The sequence below is a fragment of the Volvox carteri genome (assembly GCF_000143455.1).
Source record: "Volvox carteri f. nagariensis unplaced genomic scaffold VOLCAscaffold_44, whole genome shotgun sequence".
Classification (NCBI taxonomy): Eukaryota; Viridiplantae; Chlorophyta; class Chlorophyceae; order Chlamydomonadales; family Volvocaceae; genus Volvox; species Volvox carteri.
This window is the reverse complement of record NW_003307587.1, coordinates 316,481-332,404: the sequence shown is the minus strand read 5'-3', so window position 1 is coordinate 332,404 and position 15,924 is coordinate 316,481. Positions and strand designations below refer to the sequence as shown.

Here is a 15,924-nt window from a genome sequence, read left to right as displayed (position 1 = left end):
GGCAAATGGCAAATGTCGCGACAGGCGAAGCGGTCGGACTTAGTGTGCGGAGGTGAACGGGAGATAGGCACGGCCGCGTTAATGAGCTATCGTGCCCTAAAGGCTCAATGCGGGGTTGCTCGGTGGGAGTTTGCAGTGCTGTCCTAGCAGTACCGGTATGTGCAGGCCGTCACCGGGTTTGGCATAGAGAAAGAAATTTCACTTCATGTGTAAACCTGATACAAGTATAACCTAATACAAAGCTGTATTATTGAAACAGGCAAATGGAAATGGTTTAAGTAACTTTGGTTCTCTTTGGTTTATCATGATGTGTCACGATGGGATGCTTCGTACACCAGGCTACATCACAAAGCTGTACTGCCGTATATTACCCTGCTCCTGTTGCTCGTAGCGGAAACGATGAAGAGTAGTCCCTTATGTGTAGAACCCCGTTCTTGTCGAACCAAGGGCATCTCAGGACTGCCTTGAACCTTTTGTCGTAAGAGTTTACCAGTCCGCCCACGCATCTCGGCACCTCGACACCCGGCCCTACCCGCCCTACGGGCAGTCCCACCAATGCTCCACTTTCCTGCTGAACAACGGTAGCCGCTTTTAGCCGCTTGGGTGATTAGCTCCACTGGCAAACCCCAACTGCCATCATTACAGCCCCTGTGGGTGCCATTTCATTCTGGTGCTACATCCTTAAGCTGCCTTACGCTGCCTCCATGCCTTGGCTTCGCTGTCGAGAGGAGCCAGCGAGAGGTGGGACAGAAGCGAGCTCTAGATCAGACTGCTACTCGGGATGCCCTCACGAACCCCTCCTTGAACTTGCGGCACCCACACCCGACACACTATAAGGGAGGTGCCTCTGGTGTGTCAACAACGGAGATGTTGAGTCCCGTGTCAGCGACCCCTGGCTAAGCACAGTCAAGCCGAGATAGAAGAGGAAACCACACATGAGCATGCGAGGCCACAAGGGGAGAGCTGGTAAAGGGCTGGTAAGGCAGCGGTTGGGTTTCCGTTAGATATCCAAAACCTGCAGAACACAAATAGATACTCTCGTGGAGTCAGCTTCTACACATCGCATCACATCATGACACGACGCACCGTCCACCCACCCACCCCCCTGCAGGCCAATCTGCATCACACCTACACGCGCTGCACCGCTGCGCGTTCAGCAGCGCTGTGCGGCACATGGTGAGAGCTCAGCGGGAGGGGACACAGGCAGTCATGTAGCACACCCGCAGCACTCCCTCGCAGCGCTACGGTCAGCCCCCCAGGCCATTGGACCGTCTCACTTGTTGAGATCTGAGCCCAGCAGGGCGCCATCCAGCAGCCAAAAGAAGCTAAACGGCAGCACACAGCTTTAGCCCACACCTTCCCCTCAGTCGGCGATGTGTGCACTCCATTCCGACCCCGTCCCCCCCCCTCACCAGCAAGCGCAGTACACTCACTCCCTCGCAGCACACTCTCACTCACGTGCCTTCACTCTACCTTCCAATTGGTAAGCGAGCCTGAAGCCTAATTAAGACATACACCGTCTGTCCTTTCAACCGGACAAAGTAGCGCAGGCACACCCACACCCACACACCCACACGTCCATACATAATAAACACATACACACGCGCACACGATCATCACGCCCCCGCCATCATACCAGCAAGGCATTCACTCCGGCTTTCCTTCCCAGACTGACTTCACGATCTCCCCCCCGCCCCCCTCTGCCTCTCAGCCCAGCAGCACCTTGGCCAGGTCCCCAGCCACGTAATCGTTATCCACCGCGCACACCAGCACCCAGTTGTCGTGGATTCCGGTCAGCAATTGGCGAGAGGGGCTGCCCTCCTCGTACAGCCCGGCCCACTCGGACAGCCACAGCTCAAACGCCTCGTCCTTCCACACGCCAAAGCTGGAGGCGCACAGAACCGTGGGCTGAACAATCTCCTTGCCTGAGCGGGGGATGGGGGTTGGGGTAGGCAGGAAGGGAGGGGACGCGGGGGAAAGGAGGCGTCAGGAGGTTTTGGAGATCGCCGGCTAAGATAGTAGAGCGTTTTTTAACCGGCGGAAAATAGCGTTGAGTGGCAATCTCAGACCAGCGAAGGCCCAAGCGATTGAAAATACGTAGTGCATCCCTGTTTATTAAATATCGACAGAGCGCGGCTGAATAACCGACGGACGCAACAATCCAGTGTACGGCGAGGGTACGGCGTCGGTAAAAAATGTGTACGACACGGGCTTACCCGGGAAGGCGCCCCAGCTGAGCGCCACCACGTCGTCAGGCTTGAGGTTGCCCTGGGGGCTGCCCGCCGCCGTCGCGGCCAGGTACGACACCGAAGGCGCCGCGTCGAGCCGTGCGCGCAAGGACTCCCATGCCGCCGGTGAGCAGAAGAACTCCAGATAGGCCCTGCCGTACAGTGTACTGCGTGGCGGGGCAGTTGGTGAGGTTGTTGCGGTGGGTGCGGTAGGCGTCCAAATATCCACAGACCAGGGAGCGAGCCAGCCAGTGACTGTCAGCTGGGGGATTCCTCCCACTAATGGAGGAGAGCTGAGACGAGGAAGAGTGGAAGAGATGAGCTTTCTGTTGAGTGCATTGCCCTCCCTCCCTCCCCCCCTCTCTCTCTCTCTCTCTCTCTCTCTCTCTCAACCCGGCGGCGCTTCCTCAGCCCGTTTTCCATTACCGTCGACATGCCTGACCCGTGAGACATGCCTGTGCCCCCACGCATGTACGTCGGTGTGCTTCAGGCTTCCCCCCTCCCCCCTCCCCCCTCCACCTCCCCCCTCGGGCCCACACTCCCAGGGCCTCGTTGCCACCCTGCTGCTCACCCGCCGGGTGCTCCCCAGCCGTGTGCCGAGTCGGTGCTGGGGACCCCGTTGAGCTTGGGCTGACTGTTGATGACCAGGTAGCCTGGGGGACAAGCAGTCCATAGACACCAGGGTGCCAAAATAGGCAACAATAGGTCAAAGGGAGGGCAGCAGGGTGCAGCGTGTCGAGACGGGGAAATGCAGGCAAGATGAAGAGCTGTTCGGTGTTAAGTGGATTAGCAGGTGGCCATCCATCCATCCATCCATCCATCCATCCATCCATCCATGCATCCATCCATCCATCCATCCATCCATCCATGCATCCATGCATCCATCCACCCATCCATCCATGCATCCATGCATCCATGCATCCATGCATCCATCCATCCATCCATCCATCCATCCATCCATCCATCCATCCATGCATCCATCCATCCATCCATCCATGCATCCATGCATCCATGCATCCATGCATCCATGCATCCATGCATCCATCCACCCATCCATCCATGCATCCATGCATCCATGCATCCATCCATCCATCCATCCATGCATCCATCCATCCATCCATGCATCCATGCATCCATGCATCCATGCATCCACACGTACCAGACGCAATGAGGGCCTCCTCCCCTGCAGCAGCCTCCGGCGACCCCTCCACCTCACTCCACGGGAACAACTTCACCTCGCCCTTAAAGTACCTGGCGGGTGGGGGCAGTGTGGGACGAGGCGGGGTCCCAAGAGGGGTCCCAGGATCAAGCAATGCAACATTACGCGAATTGACCTCATCGACTCATCAATGTGCCAGCAGTGAGCAGCCTGTAAGCCTTCAAAACGCCAAGGGGGTGAGGTGGGGTGTGTGCGCGGGCAGGGAGACCTGGGCCCCGGAGATGGAGAGGAGAAGAAACCTTCCCCCGGCTTCCCCCGCAAACAGGGGAATGGGGGGGCCTCAAGAGTTGGTGCTGTCCCTGTGTGTCGCTGTCTACATGTCTGCCAGCAGGCTTCCCATACACACTGCCTGGCGGGTTACCCCTGTGAATCTATAAATGACCATACCTGAAATGACACCGCACACCACTCTTTGCATATCAGAAGGTTATATAACATAGGTAAGACTATCGGAAGGCCCTTGACGCCCCAGCTCAGCTCCCGGCCTTCCAGCTCCCGCTACCCGCTGCGAACCCGGGCCCCTCCTCCCTCATAACCGCTCCGAAACCCACTTTGCGAACACCGCCTTCACGTCGTCCTCGCTCTCCAGGGAGGAGCCCCACGCCGCCCGAGCCCTCTCCTTGCGAGCGTCGGTGCTGGTGTGACGGCGCATGTATTGCGGCACGTCAGCGAGACTGCCGTACTGAAGGGCGCCGCGGTCCGCCCAGCGACCGGTGGGGTACGACGGCCAGCCCTGCGCCCATGTAAGTGCCCATGTATGTGCGTATGTATGTGCATATGAGTGTATGTGTGTGTTTCGATGAAGTGGGGTGGGGGAGGAGAGGATGTGACATGCATCAAGGACAGAAGCTACACGCTGCACACATGTACGCGTGGTGGCCCTCGGGATGAACCACCAGGACGCCATGGAGAGCGGGCGGGGGATTACCAGCCGCGAGGAAATGAGGGAACAGGGTGGTTGCGGGCGGTTGCGGCAGAACCCACTCCGCGCAGTCGCACCTGCGTGCGCTTCAAGTAGGCCTTGGTCCGGTTGGACCAGAACACGGGCCGTACGGACTCCGCCGCGCGGGCGGTGCCTGTAGGTACGTGCCGCCAGGGCAGGGGCTGCAGCGGCGGCGGCGGAGGAGGAGCGTGGGTAGGTGGGTGAGTGGTTGGGTGCAGAAGTACAGGGGGACGGGGGACGGGGGACTAAACAGAGAGGAAAGGAAAACCCTAAAGCACAAAATACGTCTCATGGTATATACGTATATACAAATACAAAATGTTCAGCAGTAAAAAATACGTCTCACGGACAGCTGAGAATGACCCGGGATGTCGTTCTGGGGAACTGAGTGGCGGGTTTTCACCAGTGATTTGCAACCAGGGCTGGGCCAGGACCGCGATACATTCCCAACGCGATTTTCGCACCCAATGGCTCACAGTCCCCCATGTACTACCCCCCCTGATTTACTCCAAATGTCGCACCCTTTCCGCCACACCACCCGCAACCACCAGACCCCCATCCACCCACTTGCGTCTACCCACAGGTCAATCAACCGCACCCCACCCGCCCCGTTTACCTTGGGCACCCTGGCCGTGTCTATGAGTCCCAGTCGCTCCAGGATGCCCACCGCGGACCGCTCCAGGTTGAGTGTGTACATGTGCACACCGGGGACCCCCGCATCCAGCAGCCGCCGACACATCCTCACACCCAGGTCGACACCAAAGTTCTGGAAAGCAAAAGGAGGAGGAGGACGGCGATATGGAGGGGGGGGGAAGAGGCGGGAAGGAGAGTAATGGGGGGCAAGTGGGTCATTGGGTAAAGTAGCGAAAGAAGGGAACAAAGGTAAGAAGAAGAAGAAGAAGAAGAAGAAGAAGAAGAAGAAGAAGAAGCAGTAGCAGCAACAGTAGGAGCAGCAGTAGGAGCAGCAGTAGCAGCAGTAGGAGCAGCAGTAGTAGCAAAGTAAGAAAAGGAGGGGTGCCGGACTGTTGAGAGGAAACAGCCACAGAAGGCGGGAGGAAGGTCGGGGGACAGGACGGGTACCTGCGAGTGATTTAATGATCTTCGGAGCCGTGGTATATACGGGATATATCGGACGGTGGTACCGCACACGAATAACGAACAATAACTTTACCTAGCAGTGTTTGGAGTGATAGGCGGAATCAGCGAGAGTTCACGAGAGCTGCTCGAGCAACAGGGGACCAGGGGGACCCACCCACTAATTGCCAAGGTGCTGGCTAGCCTCCCAACAACCCCAACGACCCCAGGAAGGGGCCACCCTCTCCCCCCATCAACACACACACACACAGACACGCACACACAGACACACGCACACACAGACAACAAACACGCACGCGCATCTACGCACCTTGACGGCCTCATCGTTGTCTTTGATCGCCTCAACCGCCTCCAGAATGTCAGCCGGGACCTGCGCCGCCGCCGTACCGAGCGGGGGAAGACACGGGGAGACAGCATCACAGCACACACGCAGGCAAGGGCACATGGGACGTATGGGACATCAACAAAGCCGATCGTCGGGAGATCGAGACGGCGGACAAGCCGAGGCTGACAAGCCGCAAAGTGCTCGTCCTACCAGGCAAGAAAGGGGCAGCAGTAGTCACTAGAGGTGCCGTCTGCACAAAGCGTTGCTGCTCCCCATGGGCGCATTGTTTCCAACCTACCGGATCCCAATCCCGACCCTGATTTCGCTTTCCGCCATCCCCATCCGCCTTCTTCTGAGTGTGTAGATGCTTAATCCGCAATACTGAATCCAATGTCCTCCTGACCGACTGATCCAACTCCAGCCTCCCCACAGCAGCGCCCCCACCACCATCAACACCCCCCCACCACATCACAACGAACAACCCACCACATCGGCGAGCACACGGACATGCACACGCACACGTACCTTGGTCTTGCAGAATCCCGTCATGCGCTTGAAGCCTCCGTAGGTCATGATGGGCATGATGCCAGGCAGGATGGGCACCGTGATACCGACCGACCTGACCGACCAGCCGAGGAGAAGCAGGAGGAGGGTGGGGGGAAAGGGGGGAAAGGGGGGCTAAACACGGGAAGAGGGAGGAGGGGCGAGGCGGCAACGTGTGCAGCTCGCGTGATTGAGGTGGCAGAAACATATAGATGACGGAAATGCGAACATCTGGCACCGCAAGTCGATACCGGCTAGATGGAAGGTGGGGCATTGGAATCGTAGAGCCACCTGAAGGTGGGGGCTGGCGCATAGGGGGAGGTGGCCGGTCGGTACCATTATACTCATTGCGTTCTCGCACACAATAAGCACCCAACCTCCACCCACCCACCCTTCCTCCCTCGGGGGCCCCTACTTCTACTCATTAGCGTGCACACAAATTAGCAAACAAACAAACAAACAAACAAACATCCATACATCCATACACGAAGGCAGGTGGCTGGCAGAAGTTAAGGCCTGACTTCTGCTCCCGGAGGTTCCGGGTTCAAATCCGCCTGCCGACCCCTCGGTGTGTGAGGGGTGTCGAAATGGGAGGTGGCCCCCCATATTGTGGACGGTGTAGGACGTGATTATATGAACTTGAGAGCTGGCCAGGAACTAAGTTGTGGTGCCGTTGATCCGCTAGATTTGGTTGGATGCTGGTGGTAAGTTGCTGAACCCAACGAATACATTCTGAAGTCGGATGGGGTGAATGGATTAGGGTGCCCCTCTCGCAGGGGAGAGCAGGGAACTGCCTCGGGAAGGAGGGCCGCTGGTGAAGCTATACCACCCTGTAACAACATCATACACGGACATACACGCACATACACGCACCTGCAGTCCTCCACAAACTTGAGGAAGATGTCCGTGTTATAAAAGAGCTGCGTGATGATCAGCTCACCACCCGCCTCAACCTGCGGGGGGAGGGCAGGGGAGGAGAGGAGGAGATGAAAACATGCACAAGCGCATCCCCTCGTTGCCATTTCCTTCTCGCGGCTCAGACATTGCAACACACACGCCACGCCCTCACACACACGTGCAGGAACGGCAAGGAAAAAGGACAGCGGAACAGAAGCCAACACCCTTAGCACCCAAAAAATGACTATGAAGCAGCCGCCGTTGCACATTTAAATCTCCACACACACACACACATACATACACACACACGGTGCCTCATCCACCCAACGCCAACCTTCTGCTTCAGGTAGGCGATGTCGGCCCAGTAGTTCTGCTCCATCAGCTCCGGGTCGTCCACGATGCCGTCAGGGTGGGCCTCCGGGTAGCCCGCCACGCAGATGCCGAACAAGTCGCCGAACTCCTTCCTGCGGGGAGGAAGGAGACACAGGCGGTCCCGCGGTATCGCCTGCCTTCATCAGCCTTCGTTTTGTGATGTCTTTACTTATTTGCAGCTCTCTGCACGCCAACGCTCCTCCATTACTCGGCTCGGTTTGGCTACGACCCACTAAGCCAACTCCCACTACCGCCAGCCAGCCAGCCGGGGAGCCAAAACCCACCACCCACTTCTCGTGCGTGCGTGCGCTGGTTGCTGCTTCTTCCTAACGCCCCCCCCCTACACAGACCATGCACCCAAACCGGATACATTCACAAACACCCACACCCATTCTGACAGGTCTGGTACGTACTGGTACTGCATCCTAGGGCACATTTACCCAACCAACCAGCCACCCACCTGATGTATTTGACGAGGTCGAGGGCGCAGCTGAAACCGCCCTCCACCGCCTCGAACTTGTCCTGGCCCTGCGAGTGCAGCAGGACCCCCGGTGTGATGACTGTCTTGCGTGAAAGAGTGTGTTTCGTTTTTCGAGTGTGTTTGTGTATGTATGTCTGCATCTACGTATGTGCGGGCGTGCGTGCCTGCGTGAGTAGCGTATGTGCGTGTGCGTGTGTGTGTATGAGAGAGAGAGAGAGGGGAAAGAGAGAGAGAACGGGAAAAAGGAGCACACCACATCACCGAACCAACAGCCAAGTAGCTGCCGCATGTCGGCCGCTCCGCAACCTCCGTACAGAACATTTACAGCCGTACAGAATTGTACTACTCACCTTGGGCGGGTCGCCTCGGAGCGCCAGGATGTTGTGGACGCCAGCCTTCTTGACCTGAGACCCCGAGGTAGTTGGGTAGTTAGGTAGTTAGGTAGGGAGTGGAGAAATTCATGTAGATTAGATGTCGAAGATGTCAACAGAAAGGGTCGCCTAAAGGATAACCGACGGACGACTGCGATTAGGCGACAAGGTGAGCGAGGGATACAATACAATAGAATAAAATACACTCCTCTTCTAGAGGTTGGGCGGGGTTCTTGGCCCCGTCTCAAGCGCGGTCAGGTCGTGGGGGTGCAGGTCGGGGTCTCGGGCTCTGTCGGGGCACCCCGGCGCAGCACGGACAGCAGTAGCAGCGGCAGCAGTAGCAGCAGCTGTCACTAGACCGGCATCCAGCTACTGCTACTGCCTAAGCACGTGTTCGCCACACACGGACTGGCCGTATCTATGTATGATAATACAATCTATGTATGTATGTATGTATGTATGTATGTATGTATGTATGTATGTATGTATGTATGTATGTATGTATGTATGTATGTATGAGGCCTCAGACACGCGGGTGGCCACCTCACTGACCTCCAGGAGGGCGCTCTCCAGCTTCTCCACCGGCATGTTGGTGCAGGTCAGGTGCATCATGGTTTCCACGCACACCTAAGGGGACGGAGTTGCGAAGGGAAGCGGCCGTAAGCGCGAGGGGGGGAAGGGCGCGCTGCGGTGTGACAGGATATGAACCAGGGGAAGCAATACAGGTCCAGGAAGGCGAAGATTAAGACGACGACCCCATGAATATATATTAGAGTTGAAGCGATGGAGAAAAATATCTCATAGTGGGATAATGAGGTGCATAAGGGTGGTTGGGGGTAGAGAGAGAGCGGGAGGGAGGGAGAACGTATCTGTGAGGAGGGCAGCGCCGTGCGCTCGGGTGGTAACAACACAGTGGCCTGACCCAGAGGTCAAGAGCCCCTGGATCTGCCCCTGGTCCTACCGTTCCTCTCAGTTATTCAGCCGATGGAGAAGGCCGGTAGAGGTATTACCTGGTTCTGCATGCGGGTTGCGATGTCAAGGGTTACGTCGGCTGTCGAACCGCCAGCGCCCCATGTAATGTCACAGAAGATTGGCCCATATGCGACCATGCGATCCAGCCGCTCGAATAGGTTCTCAACACCCTAAAAGGCATTTGCAGGGGATGATCAGGGCACAGTTACGTCCGTCTCGGTCCGTCCGATGCCCAAGCTTGCACGGGGAATTAGGCTTCCACACATTGCTTAGAGATGAAACTGTAGCCACACAGGTCTAGCGATCAGAAGCTATAGATTTAGCAAATGGTACTTGGCCGCTGCAAGTCGGAAGGGTGGATATTGCGACACGCCAGTCCCGCCGCCCAGCCCCACCTCCTCCGTGCGCGGCGGAAAGAACTCAAACGAGAAGAACGTTTGACCATCCTTCAGCTTTTGGTTGATTTTGTTTATGATCTTCATTTGTCCGTGCACAAGTCCACAAAATACCTCGCAGTTACTTATGTGATGGTCAAGTGAACCAAATAATTTAAGGCAAATTACTCTGCCTGTCAGGTGGCAATCGCAAACGTCCCACCATGTAAGTATCCCTATGGTGTCCTTTAGAAAGCCCTCTAACGCAGCACTGTACGGCAAAAGTGAAGACTGGTGACATTTATTACTACGTTTTCAGGAGCTAGTTTTCCGGTGCAGCGGCGCATGCAAATCTGCCTTTGTACCATCTGAGGATAAATTAAAGGCATGTCCATTGCAGGTGGCGACGGCCCTGCGAAACCTTGCAGTTTTAATTTGGACTTTCGGAATCGCACCACGCTATGGAACTTTTAGGTCTTTCCATGACAAATGCTTAGCCAATACATATCCATCGAAATTACGTGACTTTGCTTAGGGTTAAAATGCACGGCCACGATGAACCCGAGGTCAGCACCGGCGATCCCGCCCGCCTTCTCGCCATCCGGCGTCATCTCGCATCTTTCCTTCCTGTCTCCCTCATCGAGCGCTTCTGGCACGACGGCTTTGCATCCACGCGCCAGCCCTCCTTCCGCCTAAACGCCCTGCGGTTGCACAACCGCGGCGACCGTGGAGGCGGCGGTATCAGCGGCGGCGACGGCGTCGTACGAGAGCTGCTGTCCGGGTTTGGGCTGCCGTCAGACACGCCTGTGGAGCGCTGTCCCTACCACCCCTTGGCTCGGTTGCTGCCATCCCGCACCGCGGCTGCTGTCCGCGTGGCGCAGCAGGTTCATGAGCTGCGGCCTCTCCGGGTGCGTTGGTAGGTGGATGGGTAGGTTGGATTGGATTGGATTGGATGGGTGTACTGATAAGAATCCAAGAAGATTCCTAGTACATGGCAACGGGTGGTGTGGGCGACGTTATGAAGTATCATCCGACTATAGGTTACCTGTAGCGGCTTCCGCACCCATGTTCACATGAGTACACATCACCCACCACCAGCAGATATTCTTATCCGCCGCTATATGTAGTTGTACTAATTTCCCCGCTCGTCTTCTCCCCGCTCTTTCCATTTCCCCCACAGGCCGGAGCCGTGTACTTCATGGGGCTGTCCAGCATGCTACCCGCGCTAGCCCTAATGGCGCACCCCAACCACCCCAACCATAGTAACCACTACAACCACCACCGCCACCGCCACCAGATGGTGCGACCACAGCAGCAGTGGCCAACACCGCACGACGATTCAAAGCATGGGAATCGCTCTGGCTCCAGCGATGGCATCAGCGATGGCGTGGCGGGTGCTGTTGGCGCCAGGCCTCTCCGCGTGTTGGACCTGTGTGCCGCCCCTGGAGGCAAGACGGCGCTGCTGGCGGAGCTCCTGGGCAACCGGGGCACATTGCTGGCGGTGGACTCCAGGTCCTGGGGGCCCAGCTGCTGGGGGGCGACATGGGGGCCTCGGCGCCCGGGTGTCCGGGGGTGCAGGGGTGCAGGGGGCCGCCCGGGAACGGCCCTTGTGCTCCTGCCTGCCTCTGCTGCGCATGCATGCATGAGTCTTAGGGGTTCTGTGTGGATTTGGATCTGGACCTGGATCCAGATCTGGACTAAAAACGCGGGTGCCGATGTCGGTTGCTGCAAGTGTCGGGCGATGGCACAACAACCATCTTGTATAACAATATTACAATATCAGTGTTGTTGATGAATTGATCTATTTGGGCTGCGAGAGGGGGGAAGTAAGGCGAGCCCATGCATGGGTGGAAAGCTGGATAGCGGCTTGGTGGCGCCCAGGCGAGTGCCCTGACCCGGACACCTTCTTCCCTTCCTTCCCTCCACCTGATGCCCCCGGGGGACCTGAACTGCCGCAGCTGGCCGCGCCTGCAGCGCCTGCAGTTCAACGTGGAGCGGCTAGTGCCCAACCACCATAACGACTTCAACCTCCGCAATGGACGCAACCATCTCAACGACTCCTGTGCCCGTGTCGTTGGGGACGGTGATGGAGCCCGGCGGAGCTCAGAAGCGCGGGAGGCGGCGGCGGCGGGAGCTACCCGGCCCTGGTGGCGACGCGGATGCGTGGTTGCCGTACATGCTGACGGTACGCGGCTCAGAGTGGACGAGCATGGGTTGCCGTTACTGGGATCGCGAACGGTGAGGCGGAGAGGCAGCCGTGGCGGAGGGGCAGACGAGCTGGAGGATGATGATGAAGGGGAGATTGGGGTGTACGATAGAATTTTGGTGGATGCGCCGTGCAGCGGGCTGGGTCGGCTGCAGCTGCAGCGGCCCAGCAGCTACAGCCGGTGGGACGAGCAACATGTCGCACGCCATCCCGAGCGGCAGCGGCAGCTGTTACTGCGCGGCGTGCGGCTGCTACGGCGCGGCGGCAGCCTGGTGTACAGCACCTGTACGATAGATCCACGGGAGAATGAGGCGGTGAGGCGCGGGGAAGGCAGGGCGGGGAGGAGCCGGCTGCAAAGCGCGACACGCATATCCAGGAACGCGCACCCGGCCCCAGAGCCCCTTCCAGCGTCATGACATGTCCGAGTAATATCAACTGATGCTACTGGACGGGATTTCCCGTCCAATGTTTCATCGTTTATTGTTTCATTTGGATATCCTTTCATTGGGCATTTCCGTTACCGTATTTCATCCTGTACCTTCCATCTTAGCCAGGGGGGGCCCCCTAAAGACCTTCCGGACCTAAGCGGCCATTGGCGCCCCTGACATCCCCTACCTTGCTCATTGCTCCCCACCCATCCATTCACCTCAACCCCCAACCCCCCTACGGCTTCTCCTTCCTCCCCCTTCCCGCATCCTGGCTGTCACAAACGTACGGCAGGTAGTGGCCTGGCTGCTCGGCCGCGTGGGCGGGTTGCGGCTAGTGGAACCGTTGCTCCACCTCCCCACCTCTATGGTTCCGGAGCGCCTAACGCCACCGCTGCATACGGGAGCCAGGGTACCCGACGACAACACCGACATCGGTGCCACTGCGGACGCTGTCACCACCACCACCAGTAGCGGCAGTAGCAGTAGCGACAGTAGCAGTAGCAGTGGCGGCATTAGGAGTAGCAGTAGCGACATTAACAGTAGCAGTAGCGGTATTAGCAGTAGCAGTGGGGGCATTAGTAGTAGCAGTAGCGACATTAGCAGTAGCGGCAGAAGCAGCAGTAGCGTTATCTCTGTGCGTGAGGCGTTGGAGGTGCACCGCCCAGGATGTACCTACCCCGCACTGCTAGACGGGGCCTGGTGGGACGAGGTGGAGGCGGAGGAGGTGGTGTCACCACCCGCAGGCCGGCGACCTGGTGGCGGGAGAATGTCGCCCCGCGCGTATGCGCTGTTCGAGCTCGGGCGGGGCTTGGGGGGAGGCAGGTTGCCGGGGACGGGGAATTGGAGCAGGGAAGGGCTCCGGAACCAGCTGGAGTCGTACTGTGTGCGGGTTGCTCCGGGACCCACATACGAGGGTTTTTTCCTGGCACAGTTCGTGAAGGACTGAAGAGACTTGGACTGGCCAAAAGCTGCTTTTTGGTGCGGAATCACAGCTGTTTGGGAACGTTTGCGGGTGAGTGACCCAAAAGCCTGGTCCTATGTTATATCTAACCAGACCACAACTGGATGGTGGCGTCGGAAGACACCGATTGGAAGAGTTTTGTCCGCTTAAGTAGCGGGGACGCAGCCATCCCATGAGTCGTACAGCCAGTCCTGGAATGGTGCTCTGGTGGTCCATACATGCTTCCAATCGATGACGGGGCTCCGCGAGCCAGGGGGACCGGCGTCCCAGTTGTATCACCCCGCCCATACTTCTGCACGTATCGGCTTCCGCCTGAGGCGACGTTTACTCGTAGGCATCCATGACAGCTTCCCGCTCGCCGTCGGGCTGGGAGGTCGGAGCCATAAAGATCTGACAGAAAGGCGGCAAAATAGGCAGTTGGAATTCAGTTAGTTCCCCCGAACTTGTCCAACATCCGCGCCAAGCGAAAAGAAAAAACTAGATAAAAAAATGTATCAGTTTGGGACCAGATTTAAGAAGCGGTGTACAACATCCTACAGCGCTCCGGCAGCTTTCCTCTTTCACTCAGCGCCATATTGGTCCTGGAGCCCTTTGGTTGCCAAATTGGGGTGAAATGACCATTGGGGTGAAATGACCATTGGGGTGAAATGACCATTGGGGTGAAATGACCATTGGGGTGAAATGACGAGTCTAAGTGCCTTCATGGAGATCATTCGGATTATCCTTTTGCTTGTTTGTCACCAGCACTCGGCAACCCTGCCGAACCGGTAGTCGGTAACTGGTCGTTTCGGGACCTGGCCGGTAGGGTAACCGATATAACGAGCTAATGACCCAGTAACAGGGTATGGTCACCGACCGGTAAGGTTACCTGTCGGTTACCGGGTCGTTGCCTCGAAATGTCGGTTACCCTACCGAAGCGACCGGTTGTGTTATAGCTAACGGGTCGCTTACTGATGACCATTTTATGCCACAGGGGGTGCGGTGTACGTGTATACTGCAGCGCATGCTGCTTCTGCTCATGCTGTTTTGATTGCTGTGCGGCCGCAGCAGTTTTCTCGCTCTTTCCTTGGACTTCCTTGGTATAGCTTTTTATGGCCCAGCTCCGCCACACTCCGCAACTCCAGCAGACCATCCATGCCAACTGCTCCAGCACTTGCCTCCTTGCCTTCTGCTCCGTCGCACACAAAATTCATAAGCGTCCTGTTCTCCAGTTCGACTGGCAGAGGGCTAGGTTCGCGCACCACCAGGAGGCTATAGATGCTCAGCCGTTCTTATAGAGATGGAGGCGCCGCGCAATGCACCGTCCATGGATTGCTTTGGGACCTTTGCAAGTGTATACACATCACTCCAGCGCCGCCGGTCGCCGCACCCGGCCCTCGTGGCTATCCATAATCACGAGTGTATAATCCTAACACGACGCCGTTCCTCCACTTGCAGCCCAGTGCCGTACAGCCTCCCCTGCGGAATACGGCGGGCAACTGGCTGTACCGGGGCCGAGCCCTTTTCGGCTTCGAAGAAGCTGACTGCCCCAGTCTGATCGATTGCGTATCCACCCCTGTACGTGGAAGTAAGCCGTCCTAGGCCCAACAGTCAGCCTAACCCCTACATGGACCAGGCCGACTAGAGACAAGCATAATCAAAGTCAATGAAACGATGGAAATAATGACCCGATGAAGACTTCCTCTTTGAGATTTAGGGTAACCAGTAATTTCTTCGTTTCTTAGTTATAAAGGGTGATGATTGCCCTTGCTATTTTGCATCTGTTCACGACTGCTTCATTCATGCCATTTTCTTCTACGCTATGCAAGTTTAGACCCTGCGAAATCTTTTACCATTGCATGTTGATTAAGTGCTCGTCCTGTAGTGCAGTACGGCAAGTGCGGCGCGGGAAGGCGCAGACCAGAATGGGCCAGAGGACAGGGACTGATACGGTAGTTCGTTACAAAGTTTAGCTGGGAACAAAGCGCTGAATCCAGACAACGCAAGTTCGCCAGTCAACCATGCAAGCAAGCGCAAGTCAGAACGTCGTCTGTTGGGGAGTTTGAATTGTTTAAATAGGGATTTACTTTGTATTCGTGACCCAGCTCAATAGGAAAGTAGATAAGGCGATCCGACGTTGCTGGCATATCGGTCGCCAGTAACAGCGAAGTGATGGCAGAGCGCGAGGAATCGCGCGGCGGAGTCCAAGAAGGCTTGGAGGACATCATTCAACAGCGAGACGAAGGAGGACGTCAGAATGGCGGACCAACTAGTTACCCGGAGGGGGCCGATGCGGTTCATCCGAAGGAGGTCTCGCGAAGGGCCGAGCTACCGTGTGGAGCTGCATTCTATCCGGAAGGCCAGCCCAGGGGGCATGCTTTCGCGCAGCGAAGCGCCCAGGCTGAGGCGCCTTAGGACGTTAGGTTTAGTTGCAAGCATCCGGAAGGCCAGCCCAGCGGGTATGCTGTCGCGCAGCGAAGCACCCAGGCTGATTTGCCTTGGGCCGGCAGGTTTTGGTCGCATGCATCCG

The 15,924-nt window shown here is 57.3% G+C and overlaps 2 protein-coding genes across 2 annotated transcripts in view; one reads left to right on the top strand and one right to left on the bottom strand.

The window, feature by feature from the left end:
- Nucleotides 1-1,707: 1,707 nt before the first annotated feature.
- Nucleotides 1,708-9,928, bottom strand: VOLCADRAFT_95450 (uncharacterized protein; the record flags this gene model as incomplete). Its single annotated transcript, XM_002954548.1, has 16 exons — nt 1,708-1,925; nt 2,217-2,395; nt 2,800-2,881; nt 3,388-3,479; nt 3,999-4,180; nt 4,447-4,551; nt 5,007-5,156; nt 5,796-5,855; nt 6,336-6,429; nt 7,227-7,306; nt 7,585-7,714; nt 8,083-8,150; nt 8,454-8,507; nt 9,027-9,101; nt 9,485-9,616; nt 9,842-9,928. 16 exons carry the CDS (start codon nt 9,926-9,928, stop codon nt 1,708-1,710), a joined length of 1,788 nt encoding a protein of 595 aa, XP_002954594.1.
- Nucleotides 9,929-10,362: 434 nt separating this feature from the next.
- VOLCADRAFT_95449 (uncharacterized protein) overlaps nt 10,363-15,924 on the top strand; it is a gene marked incomplete at both ends in the record, with an annotated part of 15,336 nt that continues 9,774 nt past the window's right edge. Inside the window, 4 exons of the mRNA XM_002954614.1 lie at nt 10,363-10,728; nt 11,001-11,332; nt 11,779-12,340; nt 14,853-14,972. Of these exons, the coding sequence (XP_002954660.1) occupies nt 10,363-10,728; nt 11,001-11,332; nt 11,779-12,340; nt 14,853-14,972 (1,380 nt within the window). The remainder of the gene's footprint in view (nt 10,729-11,000; nt 11,333-11,778; nt 12,341-14,852; nt 14,973-15,924) is intronic.